The sequence below is a fragment of the Pimephales promelas genome, chromosome 10, assembly GCF_988280905.1.
Source record: "Pimephales promelas chromosome 10, fPimPro1.hap1.1, whole genome shotgun sequence".
Lineage (NCBI taxonomy): Eukaryota > Metazoa > Chordata > Actinopteri > Cypriniformes > Leuciscidae > Pimephales > Pimephales promelas.
Genome location: NC_142778.1, coordinates 11,869,623 through 11,895,510, shown reverse-complemented (window position 1 = coordinate 11,895,510; position 25,888 = coordinate 11,869,623). Strand labels below are relative to the sequence as shown.

At 40.2% G+C, this 25,888-nt stretch overlaps 1 protein-coding gene across 1 annotated transcript in view; it reads left to right on the top strand.

Moving 5' to 3' along the window:
* Positions 1–25,888, top strand: part of emc8 (ER membrane protein complex subunit 8) — a 52,520-nt gene that overhangs the window by 25,576 nt on the left and 1,056 nt on the right. Inside the window, exons 2-4 of the mRNA XM_039681811.2 lie at positions 12,694–12,770; positions 12,886–12,955; positions 13,035–13,129. Coding sequence (XP_039537745.1) covers positions 12,694–12,770; positions 12,886–12,955; positions 13,035–13,129 — 242 coding nt within the window. The remainder of the gene's footprint in view (positions 1–12,693; positions 12,771–12,885; positions 12,956–13,034; positions 13,130–25,888) is intronic.

The following is a 25,888-nucleotide window of genomic DNA, read 5'->3' as shown; positions in this document are numbered from 1 at the left end:
CCTATCGGAGAGTGGATGTTGCACGCGGGAAATCTTTTTTTTTGGCTCTTTTCGTGCAAAAGCCTGTTCCTCGTGAAAGGGGGTGTGTTCAAGGAGAGTTGCTAAAGTTTAACAGTTTAAATTAGGGCTGGGCGATATGGCTGAACTTTATCACGATATCAGTGTTTCATATCGGTCGATATCGATAATTATTGATTTTTTTTATGACCCATTTAAAATAAGGACTAGGAGAAAAAATCTATTACAATTAAACATTTTTATTTTACACTTAACCTTCCTCTGATTATAATCCCAAGACAGAAATGTCAACACAACCATGGAAAACTCAAATAATTAAAAACGAGGCTGAATCCAGCTTCTTATTCGCAGCTTCTTATTGGTGGAACGGATAGCGTCAATAAGAAGCTGCGAATAAGAAGCTGGATTCAGCCTCGTAATGTACACAGAAGTCATGGTTCGGTACAACTTGAGTGCAATGGAATGAAAAGCAAAACAGAAATATAGAAGGCATTTTTATAAATGTCTTAAGCCTTGTCTTTTTTAAATAAGTTTTATTAATAAAGACATAGAACCAGTTTATGTTTTATGTAATTAGTTTATTAAATTAATAAAAAGACCTTGAGATATGTTTTGTAATTGTACCTGAATTAATTTAAGATTAATTCGCTATATTTCAGATCAATATATTTGTTTTCCTTAATTTGAATTAACCCGTTATTCTCATCAGAATTATAGATTTCCGTATAAAAAAATACTACCAACACATTTTATTTAATTTTTTTAATGTGTAACTTAAAAATAAACAGATTAGTGCTCTGTTTTGAGGACAAGAAATGAAAACCAATGCGGTTTGATAATGACTTTCAGTCTATTTTTGTGACTGTCCAAAAGATGGAACACACAGACTTTTTAAAAAAAGGGTTGGATATAATTTTCTTTTAAATTAGTGTGTGTGCGTGTGTGACCGTTGTTGGTTACTGTTTGACAAGAAATACAGTGTGACAAAAGCACAATGTTGTGTTTTATTGCGAGTATAGGGCTACACAAATATAAGTAAACACTTTGCAGACTGAATGATGTCCTGAATTAACAAAATGACAGCGTATGTTTTTATGTCTCCACTGTTTGATCGCACTCGCGTCGCATGTCTCTCTCTATCTCTCTCTTACACACACAAAGTTAGATCGCGCATGTGCTTACTCTCTCTCGCGTGCACACACACATACTCCAGCCGACTCCAGGATTACAATCTTGACATCGCAGCCTGTTTGTTCATAATGCTGTGTTCACATCAAATGCGAATAGAGCGAATTATCCAATAATGTTTCGCAATTCTAGCCTGCACGGCATGAAGATGAAGGGCATTCATTTTCTTTTTTCAATCGCCGGTTACTGAAGAGGAATCCAGCAGCACGAGACAACGAAATGGCGCAATCAAACGGACACCATTAACTGTTCCGTCGAAGAAAAAAATATCAAACATTATATCGAACACATTTTTTATTGATATCGATCACGTGTCTATGGCGATATCGTTATCGTTTTATCGCCCAGCCCTAGTTTGAATCTTCAATGGTAGTAAAACATACTAAAAATACACTTTACTCTATATTTCTGTGCATATTCAGATATTTCATTCCATAAGCATTCTAAGAGGCACCAAAGAACATTATGTTACATTAAAGGAATATACACTTATGTTTACAATGAATAAAGAAGGTATTTCTAATTTCTATTTCTGCCGCGACCAGAAGAAGTTATTTCACTGTGACATGGGGGGAAGACACACATACATAGAAACCATAGAATACATTTTGTTAAATGTCTTTAAACAACAGAAATGTCCTTCTCTTTGTTCAGAGACATTCTGCAACATTCCAATGTCCATAAAGTCTTGCATCAAAAGCTTTCCTCGTGTGTGTGGGGGGAAGGGAAGGGCTTGTGTGTGTGTGTGTTTCGAGTCCTGGGGGAGGACGGTTGAGTCGCCTGGCAAAAGTCCTTACATCATCCCCCTTTTCGTCAGATGAAGTCCTTGTATAAATTTCATCGGACGACACCCATCGCAATGGACGGATGGCAGGTGAATCGTGAGGGTCAGGTAGCAGGTGGCGGTTAGGCTGAGGTTGGGGCTCAGCTTGATGAGGTTCGACACAGCCTCCAGTGTGGTACCCTCTTCCTGAGTCTCTTGTGTAGCGTGAATGTCAAGTGTTAGGACGTGGTTGATTAGCGTAGAGGTACCCAGCGCAGAACCAGCTGGTGTGCAGTTGAGACACGGCTAGGAGGGCTATGTCGCAGGGAACAAGTTCAGTTCGGCTAGGCCCTCCCTTTCACCATTCAAAATTTCAGTTCTGGAATCAGGGTGAAATCGTGGGTTTCACAAAGGATTGGATTTGACTCAGGCTCGGTCTCAGCAAGGTAGCTCGGGTCTTGGAGCAAGGCTGCAGACTCGCTGAGTTTGGGCAAAATCATTCTGGCAGACAGTAAACCGTTGTCTCGATGGAATTCACTTGTCTGGTTCAGTAGAATGCTGTGAGTGTTGCGTATTTACCACAGTTCCTTTCAATTTCTTGATTGTCTGTGAGGAGGCACTCTGTGTTGTGAGTTACCTTTTGGCTGTGGGATTTCAGTTTTTATTGTAGCTGGACATACCGGCGTTTGACAGCGTTCTGACAGCAGCGGCTTTTGTGTCCATTTAGCTCTGCTTGCGTGGCAGTCGACCATATGCTGCCTGATGTTGCACAGGGCGGAGCTGCGGTGTGCAGCCCACATGGTGTGTGACTGGGCATACACTGGCGTCCCCCTTTCATGGCAAAGTGATGTCACGAGGTGCATAAATCTCAGGTGGTCAGGCCGTTCAGTAGCATGTGCTTGGTGAGCTGCAGTTGTTGGGTTCGACGGCAGGCCTGGGCGGTTGGAGGGGTATGAAAAGTCTTTGGTAACCTGAAAGGTGCAGGGTAGCAAGTTCACATCTCCATTTGGTGCTGAGGCTGTGCCTTCATGGCTGACTACGGGAGTTCTTGTGAACTCTGTGACCTGCCAGTCAGGTTCTTGTGACCTGTGTGACTGGAGGGGGAGGGGTTCTTGAACTTGAGCTCAGACATTCAGTTGTTTAAAGGTTCTCTAAGCCAGTGTTTCCCAAACTTTTTTTCTGGCGACCCACATTTTAAAGTCGATAAATCCTTGTGACCCAAAAAACATTAGGCCCATATAGTTCATATATCACGAAGAGAATTTATGCATTAACAAAATATGTATGACCATTTTTTAAGGTCATTTTTTAAGCTTCCAGTTAACTATTTAAAAGAGATACAGATATTTGACAAAGCACTTTTTTTGTTTAACCTGTTGTTGACAATATGCAGAGGTGAAATGAGAAAGGAAAAGTTGTAAGGGCATCTCATTGTTTTCATATTCTCATAGTTACAGTGTACATTAGTGTTGTCACGGTACCAAAATTTCAGTATTCGGTACCGATACCAGTTAAAATTCACGGTTCTCGGTACCAATTTCGGTACCAAAGCTTAGTTTAAATTTACATATATTTAAGTGTTTATCACGGTTACAAGTATGGAAACTGTACATTTGTATTATAAACACTTTAGAAAAAGATTAGATAAAATGACCTAAAATAAACAATATTATACACTAACACATTTTTAAAGTTGTTTGTAAAGTTTTAATCCATTATTTATTTAATGCACAATGAATTAAGTGAACAAACATTAACAATTAGGTGTTTGTAATAAATAACATTTTCAAACATTAATTAATGTTGTAAAAATATATTGTTCACTCAATGCGTTGATAACCAAGTAATGTTTATGAATGGTATCTTTGTAGCATTACCATAAAACATGTTTTATTTGACTTGACTGTCCTTTTATTAATCTAAAACTGAATTCATATTTAATTTTAAAAAGGCTTTTTAAACCTGCTGAGTTATAAAGGCAAGAATACGCCTAGAACTGGCACTGACATTAAATGACAATACTAATACCATAGTACTCTGGTGTCGGGTAGATACTACTGTGCTCATGTACTCGTAAAACTACCCCGAAAGCACTTTAGAGGACGTTCACATGTCGCGCGTGTTTTTTAATTATATTTTTGCGCGTGCTTATTCTTTCCAAAGCGCTTGCTCTCACGCGGCGTCTGTCGTTGCTATGCAACGCCAACGAGTTTTTATTAGGAGCGCGCTTGAATCACGCCTATATTTGAAATTGCGAATTTGCATGTAATCGGCCTCTTATGGCAACGTGACATTATTAGCCTAATCCAAAATATTTCCATATGTGGCTCTTTCCTCCTTTCGTTTCAACAAGTGGATTCAGAGAGAGAGAGAGCCATATCAGCGTTAAAGAGGACGCAACTGTGCACGTTTCAGACATCGCGTCTAGAACAGAACTGGACGAACCTGGTATTCGGTACCTAGAAAAGCTGGTACCGTAACATTTTTTTTTTTTAGTACCGACTTGGTACCGAAGTACCGAGTTTTTTGACAACACTAGTGTACATAATTTACTATAATAATTATTATAGGCTTAAATTAAAATATTCTGACACTGAGACTTTGTAACCATGCATGGCTCACTACCACTGCATAAAAATGCCTAAACAGGCACAAAAAAAAAAAAAACTACACACACGATTAAATACATATTCCTCTACCCCCCTAATAAATCTAAGGCAATATAAATGACTATAACATAGCATTCAATATAAATATTCCACATTTATGCCCAAACCATGGTAAATTATTACATTCAGGCTATTACATGGTAAATGTTTGTAAGGGGGGTGATTAGGGCATTTAGTCTTCTAACTTTATTCATGTTTCTTCTATTTTTCTCATCAGTAGTGTTGGGAATGTTAAAACTGTTTCATCCGATTTAAAACTAGTTAAAATCATTGAGTGATGTGTGGTTTGTAAGAGAGAGGAGTACGTGTCCGACGCTTCTTAAAGGATGTCGCGCAACGTTGTTTAATAATAGTGTCCGGGACCGGGAGTAAACGCAACTCCTTTAAGCTTTGCGTTCCGTTATCCACTGGGCCGTGCTGCCTAGTTCAAAGTAAACTAGTGAAACGACTGAAACCAGCGCTATTTTGTTCTCTATTTGTTGTTACTTACCGAGAAACCGCTTCAGGTGAACAAATCCGAATCGTTTCAGACCGTTATGCACGCGCGTTTGGCCAATGGCCAATTCATGGAAAGGAAATAATCAAACCAACGAATGATTATTATCGCTGGTTCAACGACAGAAATACGGGACACACATAAAAACTGCTGAAATATTCGGACTGTAAACTTTTCTCTCAGGTCAGTCGGAGTGCTCATGGTACACACACAGTGCGTGCGTATAGTCATCCAGCTGCACGCGCCACTGCGTCCACGCGCATATCTAACCAAATTTAGCCACGCGGCACCACCAGAAAATAGGAGGAGAGGGAGGTTGGGGTGCCCTCGGCCGTATGGAGATGATTGGCGGGCCGCACTTGGCCCGCGGGCCGCCAATTGAATAGCCCATATCTAGAGAGTAGCCTACAACACACTGAAAAATAGTGCTCGACTTGGCGACCCAGACAAAATCTCCCGCGACCCACGTGTGGGTCGGGACCCCGACTTTGGGAATGACTGCTCTAAACGATGCTGGGCCAAAACATTTTTTGTCACATACATCAAACGTCTCCTCACTATCGGCTAGCTGCCTGTCCCCCTAAACACACTGTAAAAAAACGTGGTCTCTGTAGACACCACAGGCTCCACAAACGGCAACAAAAACAATCATGTCTTACCCGGACCACGAAACCTAACAAACAGTGTTCCAGCCAATCACTGGCAAGAAGTATTTGAGGGTGGGTCTGGGGGGTTAGTGCGCGTGCACATGAAGGGTGTGTGTGTGAAGGAGAGCAGCGAAGCATCAGAGGGAAGTTTGAAAAATTACCGACACACGACCAAAGAGACGTCGTTCTGAGGAACAAATTAAAAAGGAGTCGGATAAAGAACGTGCGAAGTTCTGAATTTACATCGGTAGCAAAGCTTTTGAACGATGGCGAGAACTCCGGCGGCAGAAGGGCTTACAGTCCGACGTCAGGTTGCTCTGTTTTTGGATTTTTCAGGAAGCACGGAAGGGAGGGGGAGGAGATGAGATGCGGAGGAGGGAGGGTCTAGCTCCGATTTGTTTGAAAATATTCGAACGTCAACACCCAGGATCGCTTTGAGAACCTTTAAAGTCTATTTAGGGCTCAAAGCGATCTAACAGATATTGGCCAATCAGAAGTGGATAGGTGATCATTCGTGATTGGTACACTGGTTGTATCAGGCTCATAGGACCAATTGTTGGCTGAATGGGAGCTACCTGTTTTGAGCCAGATGTTGTTTTGGCTGTGGGATTGCACATTCAGCTCACATGTTTGGGATTTGAGAGTCCGTTCTTGACTCTTGGCTTTAGCACTGAGTCTTTCAAAGAGTTGGGCTGACATTAGCGTGATGTCTGAACTTGTGTTGTGATCGACGAGCGGTTACGGCCGGTCTTGTGTGGGACACCGGACTGTCATGCTCAGGTTGTGCAGCTGCTTGGTGCTGTCACTTTGTGATGTGACAGTGAGCTCTGTGGTCTGATGCTGACGAGCAGTGTTCTGGGTGTCTGGTTTGGGTCTTGCGCTGAGACATAGGATGTCTGGCTTGTTCTTCTTGTGAGATCTTGTGCAGAAACTCTTTCAGCACCTTCAGGATTTCTGCCGTCTGTGACGTGGCTGCACTGTTGTTGTCTGATGTGTGCTCAGACTTGTGCTTACCAGTGGTGTGATGAGAGGGGTACCGCTCTGGGCTGGTTGGGCTTGAGTCTCGTGGTGATGGGGGTGCGTCTCATTCTGGGTCGCCGGCTGGCTTCCAGAATGTTTCAGAGCTCTTGCTCTGGTGCGTTAGATGAACACCATCACTGTTGTGTTGCCCTGTGCTGGCCTGGAATGGTTGAACTCTCAGTGAAAGTGTTTGTGATGTGGGGTGCCCTCTAGAGGCAGCTCTGAGTCGTGCTCGGAGACCGGTTAGTTTGAGGGTTTTTACACAGTCTTTTCGGACAAAGTCTTTGCTTGATGTGAGCTTTGTGGGGCCCAGTCTCGTAGCTTGGTAGACATGCTACGGGGATAGGCCAGGGTGCTTACGGAATAACTCACTGTGGGATGCAGGTTTTGAAGGAACAAAGTTATGAAATTGGCATCCTTCCCATACCTGGTGGTTTGCGTTTCAAAGTAGGCTTGTCGAAGTCGGTGGAGTTTGAAGTCAGTCTTGCTTGATGTCCACGGCGGTGATAACCCTTGGTCTGATTCTGGATCAGGGAGTTAAGCATTCAAAGCTTATTGCAACAGCTGATAGTCCATTTTGACAGTCTCTGTTTGATGATCTAGGAAGCTGTGCACCTCACGACTGGACGTAATCCATATCAAGCAGAATCTGTTTCATGCAGTCAGGTTGGTTAGACAAGTTGCAAGTGAAAGTCTTGTCTGCATGTCTTGGTTTGATGCAGTGTTCTGAGTGAATGTCAGGACCTTTCTGGTTAGCTTTGTTAAATCCTTTTGGAGCCATGCCGTGGTTTGGGGCAGTGGTTCCTTGGAAGGTTGAGGTCCGGTTAAGCAGGGGCTTTGTGGCATGCTGGCACCCTTGTTGTGAGTGACTAATGCATGGCCCTAAAAGTTCAGAACTACTGCTTAATAGGTTCGTTAAGTATTTAGCATTAAACTAAGTGTCTCTTGTGTCCTTATCTTAGCTGTGAATGTTAGGGCTAAGCCTTGTGTGGTTCCGAGAATATTTCCTGGAAAGGACATAGCCGAGATGAAATAAATGACGTAAGGTGGTTCTTATGACTAACTTATTTCTCTGAACTTAGCTGGTGGTTCACTATGGCTCGACGAAGTGAACCATAATGGGGAAAAGGACAGCTTTCTTATTTAAATTCTGCTTATTATCGATCCTCATGACTCTAGTAGTGCCCTAGTAAAATGTTGAAATTTACTTGTGTTGCAGGGTCACAAAATGAGTGCACTGGTTGAAACTAAGCCAAAATAACAAATAAGGGTGTCTGTTTCCTTTCTGGGCCCTATGGGAAATGGAACCACACTCGGACAAGAGAGGAAATTAAATCATATAGATGACCTAATAGACAAGGGAATAGCTGCTTGCTATTATTATCAAGGTCAAAGGAATGAAATAATTAACGAGGAAAAATAAAAATTAAAAATGAAAGCAAAAGGAAATAAGTGATCAAAACACGGTAATGATCTGAAGTCGAGAATAATCAGTGACATTAGTGACTAAACTTTGGATTTGCTTTGATCAACACTCTATAGTGGGTTGTAGCAGTTGCGTGTTCAAAACCACATGGTGTGTGTCCGTCCAAAGGTTTAGTCAACATACCGATGAAAATTCCTATGGTTATACGAATTCTTCTGTAGTTAGTTACGCAGTTTACATGTAGTTAAACTTAAGTTTAATTAACATGGCATCTGCGAAGTTAAGTCTTCAACGGTTAGGAAGGAGTATTACTAACCCAGTGAAGGTAAACTTTAGCTAATAAGAATTGTAAACACGGAAAGTGAATAATTAGAAATCCTAACTGGTGTTGAGGAAAGTATTCTAGAATACTTTGCACTGGGGAACAAAAGCGGTGATTAAGGGTTCAAGTAAATGATCCTAACTGCTAACTGTGGAGGTTATTCAGCTTGGCCTACACGGGATGGGAGCTAGGTTAGGTTAGCGAAGCTTAAGTTAGCTTGATGCTAGGCTAGGTTAGCTTAGCCTAAGTTAGCTTGGTGCTAGGTTAATTTAGCTTAGTCTACGTTAGCTTGATGCTAGGCTAGGTTAGTTTAGCCACCCAGGCTGGATTGTTTACAAAAGTGACATTACGAGTTAACACTTCCTGTGACAAGTTGTTGTCATGGGAACCAGAGCGTGTCAGAACAATCCAACAGTACCTGAAGGATGTCTGTATTTTTTTTTACATGAATCATGCACGTTTTAATGGGTTAAAAGGAGGCGCCTATACTTCATGATTTTTAAGAACTTGGTTGCATTCAGTAAAACCCAAATGTGTTTTGGCATTTGCTAATTTTCTCATGGAACTCAGCTCTTTACTTTACACGTCTTCTATTTGTTTACACAGTAAGGAAATAGATTTGCTGCAAGTCAAAGCTTGTCTATTTATGCACATTATTTGAACGTGGTTAGGAAAATTACAAATATCAAACTCACAGTATTACATACACTTATGCTAAGAACTGCATTTCTCCATTATACAGGTGATTACAACAGGATACTGCATGGAGACAGGTGTTTTATGACCCCATTCCCTGACCCAAACCCCAGACCAGTTACAATGCAGCTCTAGGACAAGGGCACACAATGAAATGAGCTTTGGCCAACTAAAGGGAAGATTTCAGGGTCTGAAAAGCCTGAGGGTTGCACCTGACAGGGCCTGTGACATTGCATGTGCTATATTACACAACATTGCCAACATCAGGAAAAAAAAATGTTTAATTAAGCCTAAAATTGAAGACAAGACAAATTTGCAAAACTCTATTTGCTTAGACTTTTATTTCAATAGTTCTTTGTAAAGCAGTTATTCAGTCATCTTTTGAATTTTATTTTGAAGCAACTCTATTTAGTGCAATTTTTTCTTAGTCAAGTTCTATTTCTCCCCCTGATTTTAGTTTTTTCAAAATACCTTATTTTCTGTTGAAGACTCATTTAGAGAACGAATTTCACCCTGTGTCGTTTGTGTCACACATGCCTAATGCAACAAATAAAAAGGAAAAGTTGTCTCTACACTGCCCACCCCTGTATCACTGCTGTGTGCAGACTCTTCTGTAGGCCTTTCTGTACATGTGGACTACTGTCAGAAATAATAGGCATAGGCAAGTATAAATCAATTAAAGCCATCAATTAAATTGTACTTCAATTTCACCATGTCCATTATTATAGCGTGGACATTACAATGAACAAAAGTAATTATGAAATTATAAAAATAAAATAATAATAATAATAATAAGTTATTAAAACATCTAACATGGCCACCACAAACGCATTTAATTTGTCTTCTACTTTTGCCAGCAGTCTCTGCTGGCTTTTGCATACTTTGAGGTGTTCCCTGGCGTTTTAATTAAAGACTGAAATTCAGCATAACCTTCCATTAAAAGCGCTTGCTCTGCTTGGGAGAAAAACTGGGCGTGTTCTTTGGCCATGCTGAACAGCTAATAGCAGCGTTGCTGATCACTGTTTCTGCTATCGATACATGTCTCCTTTTAAACCAACGCGCAGTTATCTCAGATGACTCAATCCAGCTATACTAATCATAACCGGCAGGAGTGTTCGAAGAACACAATTAGCCGGATCATGATGAGCACGATGATATTATTTTGGATGTCTCATTTGATCTCGGATGTTTTAAGCAATGTACGAAGAATGGGCCCCTGGTGACTGGCGTGTTTATTGCACCAGTCAGATCAGAGTAAAATGACTGTCCGTGAGAAGCTCATCTGATTGACTACATGATGGTGGACCTGGCCTCCTCTTTGCACTTGTGAAACTCAGTTTGAGAGAATCGTGCCAATACTGGAAGCGCAGGTAAAAGAGGTAGAGATCGGGTTATTTCGGTACAGATTGGGTTATTTCGGAAAACCTTTTTGCCCCATGCACACAAGTCATTCAGATATTTGCAACAGTTTATTTTTTTACACAAAGTTTGATTATACGCCATATATCTGTTTTGCAGTTCCTCCCTCTGTTGTTTTCGCTTGCAGATTGCTGTTCACAGGCTTGCAATACTTTTGGCTGCATTTGTGCAAAAACCGTGCCAAAAGTGTAAGCGCGGAAAAATGAAAGTCTGAAGAATACAGATCTTATTTATTTTGTGTTAGCATGAAGCTGCAGCTTCAAAATACATGAATTACACTTACGAATAATAACAGTTAAATGCTGCAAATATTTTTTTCTTACACTTGAAGGGCGATTTACACCTTTACAAATCTTCCTTTGCGCATGCAAATTTATTTTATACTTGCAATCTTATGTACTCTTTTATTTTACCTTCATAGGATAGTATACGAAATGGGACGCAGCATCGGTCTGTCGCGCGCAGTGAGACGCTCGGTCTCTCTCGCGCAGTTCGCTTCGCTTTTGTCCATAGACAAACCGGACTAGACAAACCGACCGGACTGCGTCGTTTAAAAGAATTGTACAATGGCAAGCATGTCCTCATTTGTTTCTGAGCACGTGCAGTCAGTGGACGCTCGCGATGTGGAGCCAGGTGAAAGTAGAAACAAGGCTTTAAAGGGGAAATGAAGCAGTGAATCAAGTTTACATGATTTACAAGATGGATTTCCAATATAATCAACAATTATATAAGAAACATGAAAACTGTAAACATTTAGAAGAAAAAAAAGAGAACTTTGTATCTTTCGCCGCCAGGGCGCCGCCATTGTGCAGGTGACGTAACGGGGTTGGTTGGCTCAAGTTTAACAGGCTCTGGGCATTGAAAATCGCGACATCAAACTGTGTTTACACCAGTGTTTTGACCGCGAACGACTAATGTTAGGTACAGTTATTCGACAAAAAGACGACGTCTCATGTTATATGTTGACAAACTGCACATAGAAACATTGTTCGCGATGTCTGCCGTCAGATATTCCCGTCTTGTCAACAACATGTAAGTTAGCATGTATTTGTAAAGGGGAAATGAAACGTCCATATTTTCGCACTGGTAGTGCTAGTAGCTACAGCCTACATACTAGGAAAAAGTGTCTCCGCTCTGACATCCTTCAGGGAAAGCATCCCGGCACAGCATGGTAAACGTGCGCGCCAGTGATGCAGAATTGACCACGCAATACATGCTCAAGATCAACCTCTTGACAGCAGATGGACTCACTCTGACACGGACAAGTCCGCAGACAGACCCATCTCGACACGGAGGGCATCGCAGTACAACAGCCACACTGACACCTGGTAAGTTAGCGTTGCAAACCCGCTCTTCGCCCCAAACCACCACCGGCTGTTCTACAGAGCAACGTAACTTACATGTTGTTGACGAGACGGGAATATCTGACGGCAGACATCGCGAACAATGTTTCTATGTGCAGTTTGTCAACATATAACATGAGACGTCGTCTTTTTGTCTAATGACTGTACCTAACATTAGTCGTTCGCTGTCAAAACACTGGTATAAACACAGTTTGATGTCGCGATTTTCAATGCCCAGAGCCTGTTAAACTTGAGCCAACCAACCCCGTTACGTCACCTGCACAATGGCGGCGAAAGATACAAAGTTTTTTCTTTTTTTCTTCTAAATGTTTACATTTGTAATGTTTCTTATATAATTGTTGATTATATTGGAAATCCATCTAGTAAATCATGTAAACTTGATTCACTGCTTCATTTCCCCTTTAAAAAGTGCACATTCTCAGCACTTCAAGAAGCTTGTCACCAGTGTATGTTGGGTTGGTATGCTGAGGCTCCCACATCTTTGTCGACAAAATACCTGGATCCAACCTTGAAATTTTACTGGGGAATAGCATAGTTATGGTGGCCCACCAGCTAGGTCAACCTAAACCACTGATCTTTTTAGCAGGGCAAGAGGGCTGTCCCTTCACTTAGTTTAATTCAGATTAACTTAATACTTAAAAGATCTAATGTATTTCTTTCCTCAGATTGATACATGGTGCAAAGAGAACAAGTATGTCATAGCTGGCTATTATCAAGCAAATGAGCGTTTAAAGGAAGCCAGGTAAAATGTGTGTTTTCTTCATGTCCTTTGCATGATTTACATGTTGTCTTTACATCTGTTTTATCCTTAACATTTGTTTCATCGTTTACATCTGTGGTCTTTACAACCGTTTCAGACCAAACCAGGTTGCTGAGAAGGTTGCTGCCAGGATCTCAGAAAACTTCAGCGAGGCTGCAATGATTATGGTAATTTTACTTATTGCATATTACAACCATGTCCAATATACAGATAGTAAAACTACTGTACATTGTTTTTCACCATTAGTTGGACAACAGCAGATTCACTATGGAGTGTTTTGTACCTGTTCTCTTCATCTATGATCACCATGACAGCAAGTGGAAGTGCAGGGAGCCAAGCACGTGAGTACAGTTTATTTTGAAACTGATTAAAATCCTATTTCACCCAGAAAATTGTATTCTGTCATCAATTACTCTATTTTTTTTCCTCAAACATTATTTGTTGTTGTTTCTGTTGAACACAAAAAGAGATGTTTAGCATAATATTCAAGCTGATTGTTTCTATACAGTGAAATTATGTAGAGACCTGGGTTTCAATCTGCCAAAAAAAATACATAGTACTAAAGGAGTACACCCCCCTCTGAAAGTTTACAAATGCAGCTATTACTCGTTAAGTACTTGAAGATGTTAACGGGATGATTGTGCAACAAAAGTGAGATACAACTGTTGCCATGTGTGCAATGTTTTAGGGTCAAAACATGGAAAAAGTAATATAGAAACTCAAAAATAGTTGACTTCACAGTCTCTGAAACAAACAGGCCTTCACTTTAAAGTGCAGTAAGTGATTTCAGAGAAACACTGTGTTAATATTTGAAATTTACCCCAAACAAATACGCCCTCAGCCTCCCTTCATTGTTCCAGCCTCCAAAAGCCACAAACATGCAATGTAAGAGTAAATTTCTCTTTACCGTAGCTGAAGCAAAGCAAAATAATGCTTCTCAAATTAAATAATGACAAACAAATGACAAGATAGAACAAAAGTACCATTCATTCATTTATTATTTATTTGTAGAGCACATTTAAAAACAACCCATGGTTGACCAAAGTGCTGAACAGGACAAAATAATCAATACAAAGAGAAAGTAAAATTGCAAATGCAGTTGGTGTAAATACAGGCATACAAAATAAATAACACATAGAATACAATACAGTTACAAATTAAGAAAGTAGATTAAGAATCAGCATTAAAGGGATAGTTCACTTTGAAATTAATTTTTGATATGTTTTAGCTTACCTCAAGGGCGTCCAAGATGTAGGTGTCTTTGTTTCCACTGTATTTTCAATTTTGACATTTTTCAGTCAAACCGTTGTTGTCTATGAGTTAGGGGTGGGCGATATGGAAAAAATATCATATCACGATTTTTTTAGGAAAATCACGATCACGATTTTTTATCACGATTCTTTTTCAAGTTGGTTTTAATATTTTGCAAGTGGCTGTTCATTACAGCCAAACTAATGTCCCTATGTTAAAAACAAAGCCTTAGGTAACAAAAGAAAAAAGAAAGGCATACATTTAGGCCAGTGGCGAAGATAAAAATCTTTGTCATTATTTTCTTTGTTATTAAAAAAATAAGACAAGATAAACATTACACAAATTAATATTCAAATTAAATAAATAGTGCTTTATTTTTTCAGATGCAGTAGGTGTATTTAGCAGTAGCATTGAAGAAAGTTATTAAATGAACAAATATACAATTAAAACACTACATAGACTTCACTGTATAAAATATTGATTCTTATTAAAGCTACTATTAAAGTTCTCAGTCAGTGAGTGATTTTCTCCTTGTGTTTTTTTGTTTTGTTTTATTAACACTAAAGGGATAGTTCCCTCAAAAATGAAAATTGTCTTAATTTACTCTCTCAAGATGTTTTAAACCCGAATAAGTTTCTTTCTTCTGTTGAAAATAAAAGTTATTTTGAATAATGTGGGTAGCCGAACAGTTGCTGGTCCCCTTATAGTTTTTTTTTTTTATAGGTTCTCTCCTGGAAGTTAATGGGGACCAGCAACTGTTTGGTTACCCACATTCAAAAAAAATGGTCTTTTGTGTTCAGCACAAGAAAGAAATTAATACAGGTTTGGAACAACATTAGAGTAAGTAAATAATGACGTATTTTTTTTTTTTAACTATCCCTTTAAGGACAAGCGGCAGTACTATTTATTCCTGTTGCTTTTAGACCAGCACGCGATGCATTTAATATAGACTCATATTACACCAGATATTCTCTCAAATGTTTGCTTTCACTTTAGACATAGCCTGTTTATGTAAACATTGTGTGTATTTAACAGTATTCGCATAATAAGACTCGAGAGATAACTTAGTCCAGTATTCAGGCGCTGTTTGACAGACTGTGAGCGTCGGGGGTAATTTATGCAGTCAGGAAAGCGCACGTTAGAACAGCGCATCAGCGCGTGAATTAATGGCCGTTACATAGTCAACGCATCGGTACGCATACGCGTCCGCATGGCTATGCATCGCTACGCTTTGGCCGCCATTATACGTCGATGCGTAGCCAAATGTGTCGTCCTAGTTTTTGATACGCGACGCACTGATGCACGCAATACTATGTGTTATCGGTGGGGCGACATTGCAAGAATTGTACATTAATTCAAATATATCATGTTAACAGAAGAAGAAGGTTTGAATACAATGGCGTGCGAGGAGGAATAATTATACGAGCTTATACCAGCATTTAATATCATCCGCATTTATACGACAGTTCATCACAATTAGTACACTCAAATAAAATTGCGTTGGAAAATGCCTGGAGAGAGGTTGCAATCGCAATGGGAAAGACAGAATCAGGTGAAAACGGACTGGAAAAGTGCCCGTGACAAATTTACCAGCCTGGTTATATGAATTAATGATTTATGGATATGAATTAATGAATTAAAATACCAAATTAGTTAAAATGTGTAATGGTTTTTACATAATTTAAATAATACCAAATAATAAAAAATGTGTAATGGTTTTCACATAATACCAAATAAGTTTAAAATGTGTAAAGTGTTAAATAATAATAAAAAAACTCATGCTTCAAATCAATCAATTTATTATCAATTTATTTGTCAGTGCTACCCAATCGTGGCACACTGTATTGGTGGGGAAACACGCCAGCATCTGATAAAAAGTAATCCGCCAGCTGCTCCCTTACAAGTGCTGCTCTCCGGGAGGGTCTGCTGCTGTCGACCATGTTCTGGTCCCCAACAACGTGCTGCCTCCACTCCACTCTCCAGGCTGGACCTCTCATGTATCTGGCACGTTCAGTGGATGCCAGAAAGTTGTGGAGAGCCACGCACGCCTTCAAGAGCTTCACCGCTTTTTCAGGTTTGCAGTGAAAAATCTACTACCCCCTGTTGCGTGACCGGTGTATTGCATTTTACGCATCGCCCGTGACGCTTGCGTCTGCTTTAACACTATGAAAGGAAGCGCATCACTCGCGTTGCTTTCTCGCGTAGCTCGCGTTGACTATGTAACGGCCCTAAAAGTTTAACCGGCAAGGCTTATGCAAATAATGAACTTTTGTGAATTGCAGTGTCCCGTACCTATTCATTAACGTGTGATCATGTGTAGGCTACGTCGCGTTGTACAGTTGAGACGGCGCCAGACCTGAACTGATAGAATGCACTGTAACACGATACTACGATATTTCTTCAAAAGCAGATCGTGGAGACATTTTAATCGTCCACGATTAAAAATCGTCATATCGCACACCCCTACTATGAGTCATACACTGGAGGCTATGGGGGTCCACCAAAAGCATGCACAGAGAAGTGAAAATTAAACATGATTTAATGACTTGTAAATGTAAGTACACATTGATGGCCTAAGACACGAAGCGAGCGGTTTGTGTGAGAAAACGAACAGTATTTATATCGTTTTTACCTCTTATAATCATAGCCATGACAAAATGATCTGACGGCACGGGCGCTTCGGTCTGCACATGCGCCGGAAGTGATCGCTTGCGCGCGCCTACGTCACTCTTTGTTTATACAGAGATTTCGGAAATTTTACCTTTCACTAAACATTTTTAGATATACTGGAAACCGCAATGGAAGACTATTTCGGTAAATCTAAATATGTTTAGTGAAAGGTAAAACTTCCGAAATCTCTGTGTAAATATTGAGTGACGTCACACGAAAGCGATCACTTCCGGCGTAACATTGACCTGATTCAGTTCTGGTTCAGTTGGACATTGCACAACTGATTCAGATCACTTGGACGTCACTGTGATTACACGAGGTAAAAACGATATAAATACTGTTCGTTTTCTCACAAAAAAACACTCGTTTCGTGTCTTAGGCCATCAATGTGTACATTTACGAGTCATTAAACCATGTTTAATTTTGACTTCTCTGTGCATGCTTTTTGGTGGACCCCCATAGCCTCCAGTGTATGACTCATAGACAACAACGGTTTGACTGAAAAATGTCAAAATTGAAAATACTGTGGAAACAAAGACACCTACATCTTGGATGCCCTTGAGGTAAGCTAAAACATATCAAAAATTAATTTCAAAGTGAACTATCCCTTTAAGAAAGTGTCTTTTAAAGGGGGGTTGATTGCGATTTCACTTTTTTCATTTTAAATAGTGTGTAATGTTGCAGTTGGTGCATGAACAGTATCTGCAAAGTTGCAGCACTGAAAGGTTAGTATAAGCAGAGATATTGTCTTTTAAATATCAGGAAGTATATTGTCTACAAAAATGACTCGATTGGGACTACAGCTGGGTTTTAGACGTCCTTAACCCACACATTTGCATCAACCCCTCCCTCCAGAATATGCAAAAAAGTGCATGCGCATATTTCTGTGGCTCGTCGAGTGTCTTATGTTCACCCAGCTGTCAGGTCTTCTGTGTTCGGCTTCCCACGGACGCTGTACTTCGTCAACAATGGATACAATTTATGTTTGATTATGTTCCTGAAAATGACGATCGTAATTTAGCTCTCTGTGCTGCGCATTTTACGGAAGACAGCTTCCAGAATCTCCAAGAATTCAATGCCGGATTCAACAAGAAACTGTTACTAAAACATGAAGCAGTTCTAAATTTAAAACAAGAGGTAGCAGTTGTTACAACCTGTAAGTAGACTAAGACTTAATCATTTTAAATGTATTTGCATGTATAATTCCAGACGTAGCCTTGTGTTTAATTTTTTTCAAATGCCAGTACTGGCTTTATAGCCACTAGGCTACTAGTTATGCTATTTTGTGTCTACGACAAATGCGTACAAACATTATGGACCTAAATTTTGTATAAGTACTAATGTTTTAAACATATTTTTCATGTATATATGCTTTATGACGTTATTTTCGATTTGGTCAAGAACGTAAACTAATGCCAATGTTGTTTGTGTTTAACATTAGTAGCCAGTCAGTTGCAATTGTTGCCAGTCAGATGCTGTTGTGTAAAACAGGGGTTCTCAACTTATTGTATATGTTTATTGTGTATCAATATTGTGTATGTCTCCCTTATTTAACACACCTGATTCAGATCCTCAGCTCGTTAGGATAGCCGTAGAGTCTATCTTAACGAGCTGAGGATCTGAATCAGGTGTGTTAAGTAAGGGAGACATACACAATATGCAGAGCAGTGGGTCGCGAGGACTGGAGTTGAGAACCCCTGGTGTAAAACAAACGTGTATGAAGTTAAAAAATGTATCAAATTATCATTCAGAAACGTTTAGTAAGAGCCGTGTGTGGTGACGTTCTGGTTGCCTCTCTTCATCGCGGCTTTCTCGGTCTGATTCTGCCTCAAACTGATACTGCAGTTCGACACTATTATTTACATCTGGACCAGAGCACAGGCACGTTTCGCCACTAAAGGTAATGGGCGTTAACCTTCCGGACAACGTGAGCGACAGTTTAGCCAATCACAACACACCAGCCCAAGCTAACCAATCTGAGCCCACTGCCTGTTTCTGAGGGAGTGGTTTTATAGAATCAAGAAGTCGACCGGTCGTTCGAGGACAGAGGAGAGCGCGGCTGACAATAAAGGTGAAGTTTATGAAAAATAATACTTTTTAAAAAAGAAAAAACACGAAGACATGTTATATTGCACCCCATAAACACAGTCATGCAAAGAAAAAAGCAGTCAACCCCCCATTTAAGTTTTGATTTGAAGGTGGCAAGTGATGACTCTATTCTAATTGATAATGGTAGGGAATTACATCATCTGGGGCCTGGTATTTCAAAGGCTCGGTCACTTTAGATGTTTCAGTCTCAATCGACGTACAGGGAGCAAACCAAGCTTACTAGATCTGAGTGACCTAGATGGGTTGTGGTAGTGTAATAGGTCTGATAGGTACCCCGGTTCTAGGCCGTGTAATGATTTAAAAACAAAAATTAAAGTTTTGAAATCTATTTTCTTTCTGACTGGTAGCCAATTTAGCGAGGTTAGGATTGGCGTAATGTGATAGAACTTTCGACTACCAGTCAGCAGCATTTTGTGCTAATTGAAGGTGCCCAATTGAAGATTGGTTAGCTCCAAAATAGAGTGAATTACAATATTCTAGTTGTGAGGTGACAAATGCATGAATGACTATTTCGAAATTCTTAGAAGAGAGAAGAGATTTTACTTTTACGAGATGTCGTAAGTGAAAGAAACCAGATTTAACCACAGAGTTAATTTGTTGGTCAAATTTAAGGCCTGAATCGAACAGGAAACCTAGATTTTTTGCTGATAAAGTAACATGAGGATTTAACTCAAGATCTAAAGTACCAGAGTCGTAGCGATCATTTGATCCAAACAATATTACTTCAGTTTTTTTTTTCATTAAGAGCTAAACAATTTTGTGTAAGCCATAGCTTCACTTCCTGGAGACAGGCAAGAAGGACTTCTAAAGAACTTGAGTTGTTTTGCTTAAATGGAAAATATAGTTGGGTGTCATCGGCATATAAATGAAATGACACTCTGTGTTTAGAGAAAATAGAACCCAGTGGTAACAGATAAACAGAGAATAATATAGGAGCTAGAATGGATCCCTGAGGTATACCGCAGGAAAGATGTGTTGCTGAGGAAGTGCAGTTTTCAATACATACAGAGAATGTTCTATTAGATAAAAAAAGACTGAAACCAATTTAAAACAGTGCCATGAATGCCTAAATTCTTCAGTCTAATAATGAGGGTTGAGTGATCGACCATATCGAAAGCAGAGCTCAGATCTAAGAGGACCAGAGCAACAGCACTCCCGTTATCCGTAGCCAGCATAATATCATTAGTGACTTTCAGTAAAGTGGATTCAGTACTATGCAGTTTCCTAAATCCTGACTGGAAGGTATATAATATAATTAGTACTCATGTAGGAATGCAATTGATTAAGAACGACCTTTTCCAGGATTTTCGAAATAAATGGAAGATTAGAAATAGGTCTGAAATTACTTAAATCAGATGTATCAAGATTAGGTTTTTTAATAGGGGAGTGACTGTGGCATGTTTTAAGCAATCAGGTAACATACCAGTGTTCAAACAAAGGTTGATAAAAAAATAGGAGATCAGGCCCTATGATATCGATAATTTGCTTAAAAAAGTATGACGGAATATGGGACAAGAAGTAGGTTTTAGATGTTCAACAATGTATTTGCAGGTGGTTAATGAAATGGGATCAAACATGCTCCAGCTAGTTCAGCACCTAGGCACTTCACGGAAAACAGGAGAGCTCTGCGTTGTTTCTGGTCTTAACCTTCTTATATTTGTGCTAAAAAAACATGAAAATTTTTCACATAAAGAGTCGGACACAGTGGGGAAAGCATCAGCCACAGGGTTTAAAACAGAGTCAATGGTGGAAAATAAAATTCTTGGTCTATGCTGATTTTTTGAAATGATTTCAGCAAGATATTTTGATTTGGCAGACTTGACAGCTTTCTGGAAAACATGAAGAGATTCTCTCAAGATATCATATGACACTTGCAGTCAATCCTTGAGCCATTTGCGTTCTGCTCATCTACACTTTTGTCGGAGTGAGCGGATGGCGTCATTAACCCAAGGTGAACATTTTTTTTATAGAACATTTACATTTTAAATGAGCAATGATATTAACAATGCCTGAGAAGGTATTATTGAATAAACTTAGACGTGCGTCAGCGTCCGGGGATTCAGAGATCTGTTTTGTAGTTCATTAGCTGCTTTATACACTCTAAAAAATGCTGGGTTGTTTTAACCCAACTTTGGGTCAAATATGGACTAACCCAGCCGTTGGGTTAAATTTTTACATTACATTTTTAACCCAACATTTCGGGTTTGTCCATATTTGACCCAAAATTGGGTTAAAACAACCCAGCATTTTTTAGAGTGTAGGCAGTGGAAAAGTCCTCACTAGCTGTGGATGAGAAATAACGAACCCAACATGTCTGAGCCGGTTTCGTATTTGATCGTCAGGATAGGGCAGTTGTGAAAGTGACGGTCTTAAGATCAGAGAATCCATTGTCTCTTATGTCTATATCTGTGATAGAAAATCCATGAGCAAAGACCAAGTCCAGGATGTGACCATGAACATGCGTGGGACATTGTACATATTGAGAGAAATCAAAAGAATCCAATAGATTACAAAAGTCTTTGGTTAGCAGCTTATTAGGACAACAGATAGGAATGTTAAACTCACCAAGCAGTAAAATTTGTTCATATATTGCTACTACATTCCCCAAAAAGTTCGCAAATTCACTCAGAAATAAATTGTTGAACTGTGGGGGCCGGTAAACAACTGCGCATAGTACTGGATTTTCTGTGTTCATTAAGGACATTTGAACCTCAAAGCTTGTGTAAGTGTCTGTCGGAATGAAGCGGCCTTGAAAAGAGTTTTTAAAAACAATGGCCAAACCTCCCCCGCGACCGGAGTGTCGTGGAGAATTAAAAAATGAGCAGTTTTGAGGAACAAGTTCAGAAAAAGGGCTCGAGTCCCCCAATTTAGACCAGGACATAAACAGGACATCCCGATTTTGTGAAATAAAAGTCATGTAAAATGAAAGTCTTATTTACCAAGGATCTCATGTTGAGTAATGCCATCCTTGGTGGCAGAGAATCACTCTCAGGTTGAATCCCTCTGTTTAGTGGGCACAGAAACTGAGGGCTCACTCCACCTCGACGAGCCCGGGGAAGTAGACACACCATGGAAACATTGAGGGAGTCAGGAACAATAGGACGAATCCAACGACTCCGGTAAGATGGCACAGTGGACCGAAGAATTCACTCTGGCTTCCAGTCTAGTAGCGGCACCTCGTTTGCTGCGTCTTCTACGGCGTTTTTTGCTAGGAAGATTAGAGGTGTGCCGACACAGGTGCTCCGAGATATTCATCCAGGGTGATGAGGAGAACGGGTGAGAACCGCTCCTTAAATCCTTATTAATATTGATGACTGAAGTTTTCAAATCTAGCAACATTTGCTGATCATAAATAAAAGTTGTAGGCCATGTTTTGATCACAGAGAAGCAGAAAATACTGAAAATAATCCACAATAGGAAGAGCGACAGACGGCTTGCCAAACAGCGGCGCCATCTTGCCAATTTATGCAAGAGAATATACAAGAGAATATACAAGCAAGAGTACATCGTTAGTTGCCGGCAGTATCACACCAGCTCTAGACAAACAATGACACCTAAAACTATCCTGTTACTATAGCTAATATTACAACAACAGCCTGTCTGGCAAAACCAATGTCAGTCACGAATGGAGAAGAAACAACACAACCTTGGTGGTTGTTTTCAAGTCTACCCGTTTAGGGCTCTTCAGCACTGGAAAGCTTTTCTAATATTAATGGGGGTCCCAAAGCACTTGCCTGATCGCAACCCTTCTTTTTCTAGTAATATTCCACCGACTTTTACTTGAAATGTTTCTCAGCCATCTCTTTCTAAAGTCTACCTGCAGAACTCCCTCTTGCTCACACTCTCCTCCCCCATCATGTGTACATGCCCCCTACTGCTGATTGGCTACAAGTGTGTGCTTGTCTAATCTGCTTGCTTGGTATAATCCACATTCAACTGTATTTCTCAGAAATCTACTGCACCTTTAAGCTTTTATTTCGTGATTAAGTGAATTTTATTTTTGGAGAAATGCCAAACAAGTATCTCAGGCTCTGTTTTCCAACACCTGTCCACTTTCGACCACTTCAAGAGATGGTCCGGATTGCTTTTGTCGTGTTAACACTCATGTGGTTGAATGCATTTGAACAGCCATAAAAACAAAACTCCTACTCTCCGCCTACTGACCTAGCCAGATATTTGTAAGGATCACCTGTCTTTCCAACAACAGAATCCAACAGCTCAGAGCTTTTGTGAAGTTCTTTTAATTTGAATTTAATTTTAAATAATAATTTGAAATTGGAGTCAGATTAACCACAGTCACATTCATATAACTTTTTTGGGGAATTATGTTGGGCCTATTCCAGTGGCAATTTCTTCAAGACTGCAAGGGAAGCTCAGCTTCTCCTGTAATGTCCAAAAATTAATGGTCAAATGTGTACTATTGTGTAAACATTCTATTGACTAAAAATGCGTCTGAACACGGTCATCACGGAGACGAGTTCGTTCAGAATCGGGACATAATCGCAGCTACATGCTGCGATTATGTCCCGTTCGCGGATGCTCGGCATCTCTGGGGTGAATAGAGAAGTCGGCTGGCATGGAGTCCGGGCGTCTGCGTGATGATTGGAGGATCTTTGCGGATTTTTCAAGTGTACTCGAAAGACGAACTCTTGTAACATATTTCTTGGTATTTGCAATTTTCATTATACATTTCAGAGTTTAACCTAATTCCCACATTTCCTCCGTCGATGGCAGGTGCCTTGTTACATGTGCGGGCGTGGTGTTTGGATCATGACACATCTGTCTAGTTTGGTTTCGGTTTTGTGTCGGGATTCGGACATGCATGCTCTGAGTGTATGTTTTCTGTTGTGAGCGCACAGGATGAGCTTATGGTCGTTCCTGTGCATAACGATCTGTCTTGTGTTCGCGTGCAGTTTCGTGTTTGCTCTGTTGAGTGTGTTGTTTTTTTGTGTAACACGCGGTTTGTGTTCACATTGGCCACATGCTTTCATGTCATGTTTTGTCTTGTGCTGTGTAGCACACAGTGTTTAGCACACTAGCTGTGTGCTTTCATGTTGGCCTGTTCTGTGGGAACACTTGGCAAATGAGTGTTCTTATTGTTCTTCATGTCTCATTTTGTGTGAGCACAATTGCTTGTAATTTGCTTTACTGGCAATGTGCTTGTGTTTTTTGTCATGTTTGGTGTGAGCACATGGCTTGTCATGTGTTCCTTGTGCCACATGCTCTCCTGTCGATTGTGTCGACTCCCATCTTGTTTCCTGATTATTAGTTATTTTTCCCCACCCTGTCCTCCCTTGTTACCTGCCTTTTTTGCTCCCTATTTATTGTCCTTGTCCTGTGCTGATTTGTAGTTTTTGTTTGTATTTTTTATTTTATTATTAAAAATAAAGCCCATCAACTCTGCACCCGAGTCCTCGCTCTTTCCCACACCATCCCCACACCTGACACTCGAGTTTTTGCTTTCGGGGTCCCCCTACAGTTGGGATAAACAGTATTGTTTTCTATTACTGTCGTAAAATCTGTCATGGTTACACTAGGGAATACCCCGAACTCAGAGGGAAGGAGTTCTCACATCTTGGGCAGACTCCAGTGTTGCGTGTGAAATGTCTTTATGCCAAGTACATTGGTATATATTTCAGCATGTCATATGAATATAGTTTTATGGGCTTTATTTTTTTCAAATGTCAAAAGATCGCGTAGCTCAAGTTTACAAGCCAGCGTCTTTATAGTAACGTTATCCTATTGGCTACTGTTTTCCATAATGGATGTATGCTAATTCAATTCAATGTTTGTTGGTAGATAATAGCCATGTCGTCAATATAATAATATCAAGCTACCATAGATGAATCTGCAAATTTGAAAAATCTATTTGCATTATAGTCCGAGGCAAGACACTTTGACTAGAAAAATAAATAACAAACATGACTATCAGCTGCCCCGCAGACATTATTTTGTTCGTCTAATCATGTATTATTTGCTTGCAAGAATGTAGCCCCTACCAAACTCAGTAATCAGTATACTTTCTCGCTCGAGCTGGCGCGAGCTGCCCGCCCCGGCTCTATGGGGATGCTTGAGTGTGTTAAGCGCCCTCAAAAGAAAGCAATGCAGTCTACATTGGATGCAGCGAGGGGCAAAGATACACAACACATTACCAACAGTAAACTGATCGTGCACGCGCTCTGTTTCTGACACACTTCACATTTGTTTTTACTTTGCTGCTTCAGCCATGACAACATACAGAGGTAAAAAAAAAACGCTTGTTGGGCTCTCGCGTCGGAATTTGAGGAAGTGGGGGAAGTGACGTATGCTGTAAAGCAGTCGAATTTTGTAATTCTTTTTGTGCTTGGGTTCCTACCCGCACCTCGATGTTACAGAGTGCCAGTAAAAGCGATACAGACACTGTCAGGCTATGGCAGACCTGTCATTCAACCTATTGTAAGTCGATGTGCCATCTCAAGGGTTTTGGAAAAATATTATAAAGGTTGAAAAAAATACATAGCTTTAAGACATTTAAAATTATACCTAATGAGAGTTAGTTGACATGTAGTTGAAAAGTTACTTATAGTTATAGAATGTCTAAAGTGACTATCGAAATAAAGTGCAACCGAACTTTTTAGTGACTTGAGCCTTTAGGGAGAGGGGGGCTCATAGATAAGCGAGGAGAGAAGTCTGGGCTAGGCATCGTCAAGTGCAACCAAACTTTTTAGTGACTTGAGCCTTTAGGGAGAGGGGGGCTCATAGATAAGCGAGGAGAGAAGTCTGGGCTAGGCATCGTCAAGTGCAACCAAACTTTTTAGTGACTTGAGCCTTTAGGGAGAGGGGGGCTCATAGATAAGCGAGGAGAGAAGTCTGGGCTAGGCATCGTCACATGTGTTCTTTAAGATCTTCTTTCCAGATTAGTGAGTTTTACTGCAGTTTTTTATCTCATGTTCTGTCTTAGCAGGAAAACTAATTATCTGTAGTTTCATATTGAAAAGTAACAAAGCAGTGATTTTTGCCTGTGTGGCACTAGGTCTGATTTGACAATATCGATTTCTTGTTTTTTGATTAATCAAGATCTTGTCTTTGCC